This window comes from Anoplophora glabripennis, unplaced genomic scaffold (assembly GCF_000390285.2).
Source record: "Anoplophora glabripennis isolate ALB-LARVAE unplaced genomic scaffold, Agla_2.0 scaffold4, whole genome shotgun sequence".
Lineage (NCBI taxonomy): Eukaryota > Metazoa > Arthropoda > Insecta > Coleoptera > Cerambycidae > Anoplophora > Anoplophora glabripennis.
Genome location: NW_019416568.1, coordinates 273,037 through 282,823, shown reverse-complemented (window position 1 = coordinate 282,823; position 9,787 = coordinate 273,037). Strand labels below are relative to the sequence as shown.

At 31.1% G+C, this 9,787-nt stretch overlaps 1 protein-coding gene and 1 non-coding gene across 2 annotated transcripts; both read right to left on the bottom strand.

Moving 5' to 3' along the window:
* Positions 1-4,228: 4,228 nt before the first annotated feature.
* Positions 4,229-5,796, bottom strand: LOC108917375 (uncharacterized protein C20orf24 homolog). Its single transcript, XM_018723932.1, has 4 exons — positions 5,584-5,796; positions 5,423-5,526; positions 5,179-5,308; positions 4,229-5,115 (listed from the first exon to the last, which is right to left on the bottom strand). Exons 1-4 carry the CDS (start codon positions 5,686-5,688, stop codon positions 5,053-5,055), a joined length of 402 nt encoding a protein of 133 aa, XP_018579448.1. The 5' UTR covers positions 5,689-5,796; the 3' UTR covers positions 4,229-5,052.
* A 3,398-nt stretch (positions 5,797-9,194) lies between these two features.
* On the bottom strand, positions 9,195-9,356 carry LOC111691721. The gene has a single exon (XR_002763034.1). It is a non-coding gene; the product is annotated as a U1 spliceosomal RNA (small nuclear RNA).
* Positions 9,357-9,787: the final 431 nt, after the last annotated feature.

The window sequence follows — 9,787 nt, the reverse complement described above, 5'->3', positions numbered from 1 at the left end:
CAATTATAAGACTTATTTTTTACTAAATTCGGTATTATTAATGCAAATGGGTTAATAAACACAGTTTGATCCTATTTTAATACTTTTATGTCGTGACGTTGGATGAATTTTCACAAAACGTAGTATGTTCTACTCAAAAAAATTAAAAAACATCCACTTTGTGACAAGCATTTAATTTCACACATTGTGATTCATTAGACTGAAAAAATTACTAAAATACTAATTTCCAAATACGTACCTTGAATCCATAAGTTGATTTTTGACCGGACATTTTTAGCATTTGAATTTTATTAGTTTTTTTTTTATTATTTTAACTGGATGCTTCTGCTTAGGTATTTAGTAAATCAAATTTTTAAATAATTTGTAGTGATTCGGCTGCAATATCGGTTGTAGTTTAGAAATACATTCCAAAAATGCCAGTGTTGTATTTTTATCTGGAATTGCAAGCAATTTCCCCATAAAACAACTTAATTCCAGCGGTTATTGTAATATACAGGGTGTCCCAAAAATAAATGACGAAATTAAAACCGTGCATTTAACTCGGGAATAGCGACAACTTTTGCCTAATAAATTTCAACGAATCTCGCACATTTGCCCCGTGTTCCAAACTTTTGCAACTTGAGAAAATTATATGATCTTAAAAATTTTTCAGAAAAATTATTAGACCAAAAAGACATTTATTTCTGTTATGCTCTGTATTTAAAAAGATAAACATCTTTCGTTAAAATATTTTCTAATTTATTTTTCTGCGGATTATTCAACAGTTACAAAATCTGATCGTAACATATAAAATGGTGATCGTAACATATAAAAATACTGCAATGGGATTTCGAATTCTATTCGTTCAGTGTTACTTTTAAGAAGCCACGCATCACAATAGATATTGTTTGTAGATGTTACTAACGATCGACTGAAAAAAAAAGCCAAATAACGAATGTTAGAAATAGACATCTAAACGTCGCGCTTTGTTATTCTAAATGCATTTTAACGAAAATTTACAAATACCTTCCATGTTGCCATATCGTTTGCAGTGTAGAATTTCTGTATTGGCTTAGTCTGTTTTTTGCTTAGATCACTTTTTCAAGGGTTTTCTTTAAACTACCTTTGTACGTTCACTCAAACAATTGCCATGCACTTTTTCACTTTAAAAATTGGTTAAATTTTAAAAAATCTACTGGCAGTAGAAATACGAAATATAAAGTAGTTTCTTATCTTGTATGCGTTTCAAAAACACCACAATCCTTTTAACTATTTATATTTTTAATATTCAAAAATATGCAACTAAAAACGAGGAAGAGAAAGCTCTTAATCTGATCTCATTTGTTTTTGTGATACGTCCAATACTGTTTTCCTTTTTTTTACATTTTCGACTACATTTCCTACAGATCTAAAAGTAAAATTTAATCTACACTTGTATATAAATTATATTTTTTAATTGCTTTTTAATGAAGTTGCATAGATGTGTCTTGTACTTCGGTGATCAAATGTTTATATTTTCCCTTTTTTTTAATGTGTATCATATGTAATTTTTATATACACATGTAGTGTAAAAATGCTTCCATTTTGTGTACTAATCTTTTTTATACTTTAAATAAAAGTATCAATTATTTATTCATCACTGTTTTTATTGGAAAATTTGAACATCTACTAATAGACCAGGGCGGATGTAAGAGGCGGCAAGCTAATTTTTGCTGGAATACCTTCAGTACAACTCACATAATAAAAGTGTAGATCCCGAGATCTGGACGAGGTCCGGAACATTTTCAAAATTGCAAAAATGTTTAAAAATTTTTAAAAACACCTATTTTATCTGAGTTCTTTAGTTATATCTTGGAACCTATGCATTTTGGAAGAATATTGAAGAGGAAAAAAGTTTTAGAATTGAATTTTACACAATATACAGTAACTTAAAAATGTTTAAATTTATTACCGATGTTGCAAAATAGCAATAATTGATGAAAAAAGGCAAATAATCAAGTTTTTTTCGATAATTTTTTTAAAATATTTTAATTCTCCGAAGGCATTCTAATTTTGGTAAAAAAAACTATAGAGTATAATAAAACAACACACCAAATTTCATTAAAATCGGTTCTATAGTTTTCGCAAAATAATTTTTTGAAAAAATTTTGAAAAAAAAATGTTAGAATTTTCAAAATGTTGCATCTAGACACTTGAAAAATTTTTCACATAGAAAAGACCGCTCAACCTTTCAAATGGTTTTTAAAAAAATTGAAATCGGTTCATTAGGACGGCCACAGTAAATTTTTAAAGTTAACACTCTTTGTTATTTTTAAACAATTAGATTACACATCAATTTGCAGTTTAGTTTCTTTCAAAAATTATAATTTTAAAGTACTGTTTTTTCTTAATTTTATCTGTATTTAACAAAAAAATTAATTTCCAAATATTTTTTTTTAATTTGTTTAAACAAAAATTATTTAAATAATTGTTATAATTATAACTAAATACATTCATATTCAGAGTGTTCAAATATAACGAGCGTTCAAATAAAAACGTGGTCGAAGTTGGCTCTGACACATTGGACGTAGGGCGTAGCTTATAGCGACCAACTTAACCTCATTTCTCAACGAGCTGTATAGCAGCTGTCAGTTTCAATAACGTTAATGACTATATAACTTTATTTTAAAGAATAATCGTGATAACAATAATATAATAATATATATAATAATTAAAGGAGCTGCGGAAAGTGTCCCCCTCCTTGTTATAACACTTAAATGAAACCAGGCTTCATCAGAAAAAAAGGTGATATTATGAAGTTCACCGTAGTTGTTTAAAAACCATTCACAAAATACAGCCCGTCGCGGAAAATCAACTTCATGAAGTTCTTGCTGACAAGTTAAACGATAGGAGAACAAACGCAAATCTTTTTTTAACACTTTGTGGCAGGTACCGACTGATACTCCCACCATTTGTGATAAAACACGTACAGAAGTTCTTGGCGCATTTTCCATTATTTGTTGGACATTTTCTTTTAATTCTTCAGTCCGCTTTTTAGGTCGGCCGCTTCCTTCTTTTCTTGTTACACTGCCCGTTTCACGAAAAACATTAACACAACGCTGAACTGCACTTTGAAAAATTTTGTACGGAACAACGCCGGGAAATTGATTTTGAAATTCTATGAAACATTCCTCAATAGAATACTTCCATATTCCATCAATCTTGCGTCCATTTCTAAAGTAGGACTCTATGATAAACACTTTTTGTTCTTGAGAAAACATCATTTTAAACGCTTTTTAAAACGAAAATATTCAAATTGATAGCGGCGATATAGCGCTTTGACAAATGACATTTAAGTTCATTTGCTATACGCTACGCCCTACGTCCAAATTTTCAGAACCAACTTGACCACGTTTTTATTTGAACGCTCGTTATAAGTAAACAAATTTTTTAATTTGTTACTGTGGTTGTCCTAATCAACCGATTTGAATTTTTCAAAAACCATTTGAAAGGTTAAGCAGTCTTTTCTATGTGAAAAAATTTTCAAGTATCTAGATGCTTTATTTGAGGTTGTGCTACATTTTGAAAATTCAAAAATTTTTTTCAAAATATTTTTCAAAAAATTATTTTGCGAAAACTATCAAACCGATTTTAATTAAATTTGGTGTGTTGTTTTATTATACTTTAAAGTTTTCTTTACCAAAATTAGAATGCCCTCGGAGCAATTAAAATATTTTAAAATAATTATTGAAAAAACTTGATTATTTGCCTTTTCTCATCAATTACTGCTATTTTGCAACATCGGTAATAAATTTAAACATTTTTAACTTCCAGTATATTGTGCAAAATTCAATTCTAAAACTTTTTTTCCTCTTCAATATTCTTCCAAAATGCATAGGTACCAAGATATAAGTAAAAAACTCAGATAAAATAGGTATTTTTAAAAATTTTTAAACATTTTTGCAATTTTGAAAATGTTCCGGACCTCGTCCCGATCTAGGGATCTACACTTTTATGATGCGAGTCGTACTGAAGGTAATCCAGAAAAAAAAGGTTGCCCCCTCTCACATCCACCTCAAAACAGATCCGCCCTGGTCTATAAACTGTAACTTACCAACCCACATTTTTCCCTTAATTAAAATATATTATTTGGTAAATTAAAGAAAATATTGAGATATCTACAATTCCTTGAGTAATTCTAATACAGAGCAAACAGCGAGGGATTTGAAATGATTTGCGACAGGCCTTGGAGTTTATAAAAACAAACAGAAAAATTTAATTATGGTATATTTATGAAAGTGACAATGAATTTTTAGTACTGAGAAAGTTGACATTGCTTTATAAGCTTTATAATAATGATACATTCAAAATGTATTAAAAAATAGATAACACGATTTGAAAATATATATATACAGGCCGGCATAAATGATTGCGGGCCACATGACCATTAATTTTGTTTGGAAGTCATTTTATTTCCTTCTCATTGGCAATTCAATTGTGGTCAAATTAAAACAGTGAAATCAAGATTATATTAAAACACAAAATTCTGTTCCACCGGCCGTCGTAATTTTTCACGTGATTCTATTAAATCAAACATAAACATAACGGTTTGTCATAGTTCATTGTAAACGAATCATGGTGACACTAAGATATAAGGGTTTTTTTAGTCGACCATACCAGCCGTGCAATGTTGGTTGCCTAAATTTGACTGTCCGTGGCTCATAAACACTTATGAAGGCTCTGCACTTCCAATTTTTTTTTTTTATAAGAAATACGATCAATGAAATGATAATCTCACTTATCAGACATATTTGGCACCCCTATTTTATTTTCGCATCTTTATTATAAGAATTCTATAAAATTTTTATACATACATATAAATAACACTAGTATATACATATTTAACACTAATAGTACACTACATTTTTTCAAAGAAGAAACTGAAAAATTTAGACGATAGAATATATGTATAACTTATAAACAGAATTATTCCTACAATTATATATAAAATTTTAGTTTAAATTTTGTCTCTTCTTAAAAAAATATACGTTTTCGTACAATTTGGAAATAGTTTTTTGCTACCATTGCCTGGGTCTATTCTGATGTTAATTTATCTGCTTCGTAATACAAACCAGAATATATTATTATCCAGGTAACCTAAAAAATTTTGATAATTAAGAATTAATAACACTTATTGAGCATATAAAACGGTATACTTACAAGAAAACCTGCGAAAGACGTCATGAATCCTTCTTTCGTCAGTTCCCATGCACCTCCATATTCATCTTCGTCTACACTTTGAAAGTTAGTAAAGTAAAAATATATGACTCCAGCATTAATTAAAACAAACCTAAAAACATTATATGTTAAACTAACACATGTCGTACGTACAAGGTCGTATGTGTACAAGGTACACATGAAAATGAATTTTCTGTTAGTGCCAAGTATATTCAAAGTGACTTACAATACAAGACCTAAAAACCCTTTTAAGGGAAGTAAACCCCAAACTATTCCCAATATTACACCTAAGGCCTGTCTGGCCCAATAGATAACATCTAGAAATTCTTCCTAAAAAAAAGTTTCATTGAAAAAACAGTATTTAAAAGAAAGCTAACCTATTTCAACCTTATCTGGCCATTCCGAACTAGATGTAATCGCTCTAACCCAAACTGAGGGTAACGATGATTTAGAACCACCGTTTTTTTCTATTACTTTCGTTTTGGTACTCATTTTCACTTTAACTTAATAGGTAATTAAAATATTTAATATCACATAAAAATACATGTACGTGACACTACTGACTTGCAGTGCTTAACCAAAGGAAACGACCAATGACGTCAGTTGTCACTGTCATTAGTGTCATTTGAGTTTTAAAGGTGACGGCCCCGAAATTTAACGTCACGCAACCAGTAATTTCCATTGGTTACGTCATAAAGTATATCAGGCAATTTCTTGCGATAGTAATATTCACCATGGAAATAAGATTTGAACTATTGGGACGCAAAATATAGACGTAACATTTACTCTGGTTATAGTAAACTTTGATATTGAAACTTGAAATTAATAACTGCCATCATTAAATAATGCCACATTTATAACACATACCTTATTTCAGTTTACAAACAGCAAAATATGGCACTTAAAAAATTTTACTTAAATAATCAAGTAATATACCACAGATCTAAAGTATATTAAATCTATGGATATACCTACCTTATTTTAAATGTTTAGAAAGACAAATGTGTTTTTCAACCATGTTCAAACAACATCGTAAAAAATGCCTTAATACATGGTTCTTGTCCGTGATACAAAGACAACTTTTCTCCTATTGTGTAGATGGCGACATTGATGCTATGTGATGTGCTCAGGTTTGCTTTTCAAAGAGGTAAGATATACAATGCTGCTGACTATATCAAAAAATTAAATGATTTGTATTTGTTTAGGCAAAGTTCCAGTAACATTACTGTAAACATATTAAGAATTGATAAATTATTGTGAGTGCAAACCAAAATTTGAATGTTTTCCGTGAAATGTTTATTGTGACCCAGAAGAAGAATTTTTGGGGTGAGTAACTATTTGTTGCATGATTATTATTATTTTAGTTCCTAAATCAATTATAATTTTGAGGGAACGGAATAATGACTGCAAATCATTTTATAAATTATAACCTGTACGTATTATACCTACATACTTTAGCTGATTTGTGTTTGTAACTTGTTTTTTAACGGCCATTTTAATTCTTTACTGATGTATTACTCACATGAAAATCTCAAGAGATTGCAACAAATCTTTGAAAAAATGTTATGATAAACAAAAGGTAAAGAGCATATTTACATAGTTATAGTTACAGGAAAATATATTTAGGTAACTCAAAGTTTTAAAGTTTGTTTGGGTATGATCTTTGCAAAGAATTTTATAGGAGTCCGAATACCTATTTCGGCAAAAATTATTACAAGACATACCTCTCATGAATAACAAATAAAAATATATGTATGTATTCGAATTTTAAGTAAGTTTGAAACAATATCACTTCACTGTACCAGCTATACAAGTTTTCTCTAGTCCAGGGTGTAATAGAGTTTACAAGAATAAGCAAAAAATAAGCATATTTTTACTTATGTTTATTACAATTTCCTGACTTTATACGTCTGTTGAATATACAAAAAATCGTAATCACACCCCGCAGAATGCTTTTTTGAAACTATTAACACATGAATTATAATCATAATTAGGTACTTGCGGAGCATTTTTACAAAATCCTAGACAAAACAGGAAAGGTTCTGATTCTGATGAATCTGATGCTTACATGGGTGCCCACGTTTTCCGCGATCTTTCACTACGAAAAATTAAAGAAATCGTTGTATTTCAACATTTTTATAGTGTAGATGGATTTTATTGTTCTATCATTGACCATTGTCTTACTACAAGAGTGAGATTTTTTGTTTGTTTATAAAACGCCAGTCATAACTTAAGAGTAGCTTCCAGGGGGCATCGCGATCGACGCCCTCATATACTTACCCTGATAAATGACAAATTCAGCATTTTAAAGGTTTATAAAAATTAACTAAGATTTTTCGCCGATCGACATTAAAGGCGTGTAGTTTGTGTCACATTTACTGCCTAGGCATCAGAACCATTTTTACTGCCGTTAAATTAAAAATTGTTCTTTAACGAAAATAATTTTATTTATTGTAAACATTTATAGTGAAATTAGAACAGCCTGTAAGGGATATCTCTTGCCCTGTTTGTTTTGAAACATTGACCTACTTCGTCTATTTAGCTTGAAGTGGATGGTTTATGAACTATTGAATCCTCCAAAGTGGTTAAACTACTGTTTTTCGATATGTAGCCTTCAACTACCGTTGAAGATTTCCATCCACCATGCATTTTAAAGTTGTGATATCAGCTCTTGAATTTATTGTGATAGTGTAGCTGAAGTTCTATGGAAATAATGTCCGGTATATTCGTGAGTATCCTTCAATTTGATAAACGCCTGATTTTTTAGCACGATATCCATCCGATTGCCGTTTCAATTTTAGATAGGCACTTTCTAATAGCGATGTTGTAGACATTCAAAGTAGGTAGCTCTGAGCAATCGCATATATTGACCATAATGAAGAAGATTTCATACGTTTGCCTAATTCAGAAAATATACCAATAGTATATTATCTGAAAAAGACATAATGTTATTCTTAATCTTATCCCGGTAATCAATAAATTTTTAAATGTTTGCTGTTATATTTTCTTTGATTTATTTTTCTGGTAATCAATTAATTATACTCTATTTCCTTTACTTGAATCTCTGGTGGACTTAATGTGAAATTCTTCCATCTCAAATACTAAATAGTTATTTTTATTTTAACAATATGGCGATTTTTGTATGTTATTTACTCTATTAATAACGCTTGTCCCTTAGCATTAGGGTTGCCAGATCTCCGGATTTTGATGGTACATCTTCGGGCTCCGGGTTAACATGTCATTTCTCCGGGTTTTCTGGAAAAATCGTGATTTCTTCGAAAACATTTTCCACATTTCCTGATTCCGTCCTTTTTTTTAAGACATTAATTATTGTCTCCTCTAGGTCTGTCACGATGTAGAGAAGTAGATATTTCCTGATTACGTCCTTTTTTTTACGGGATTACGGGTCATGTCTCCGAGTCTGCTGTCAGCATCCACAGACGGCCTGATGGAAACCAAAAAAAAATGTGTTTAACCATAATCTGCAGTGGCAACTGGCAATCCAATAAGTTTTAGATTTAATGCCATTGTCTGCTTTAAATTTAAATAATAGAAATTGTACTACTGTATAAAATTATTAGTGATGGGAGATTTCGAGTGAAAAATCGAGTGGTACTCGATTATTGAGATCACTCGAGATATCTCGAGATGTTTACTCCCACCACTCGAGTGATTATTACCCTACGGTTGCACCCCAAAATGTTAATGCATACTGCAAATAGTCACTGATTGCGTAACCTTTTTTTTAGAATAAAACGAAAAAGTGGAAAAAGTGGTTAGGTTTTGAAGTACGTGAGCTTTTTTTTTTTTTTTTAGCTACGCATATAGGTAATATATGACTAATACAAACATATTTGTGCGCCGCTGGGATGAAAACGACCAATATCTCGTATCTCGAGTGATCACTCGATTATTAGAAGTACTCGATTACCGATAACTCGATTATCAAAATTGGTCGATTATGCCCATCACTAAAAATTATGTTTTATTAACTTGCACCGGGACAGCGCGTACGCAGTCCCGACTACCAAAAATTACGCGCCCGAGTTATCCGCATTAGGGATAATCGCAGGGGTCAGCCCGACCGTAGTGCAATGGAAGGGCCTCACCCTGGGGGAACCGCCTTGTTGATCACGGTAACCCCTACGCCAGGTAAGTATGCTCTTCGGTGGCGTCGGACAGATACTTAAGGCCATCCAGTAACTCACCAGTCGCTACTTATAACTGGCGCCATCTACTCGTTGTGAAAATAAGTTGCAACAAGCTTCTACAAGTAGCGACTTTTTAGGCGACCAAGTTTACATCAGTTGGTCTCGTAAACTTCTGTGCAAATATTGCAAATCAATCATAAAATCATTTAAAAAACCATTTTTAGCAGCTAAAATGATCATATTTATGCTTTAATATATGTATTTCCTCATAAGTTTTATGAAGACGGTAACTAACAATTTATTAATTTCGTTTAATACAACTAGATGTCGCCCCCCTTTCCTCATTCTGTATTGATCTATGAATTAGGCCGTTGAATATTATCATAATTGCCCCAAGGAAGGTAGTGAAAAAAAACTCTCAACTGTGTTAATAACATAAA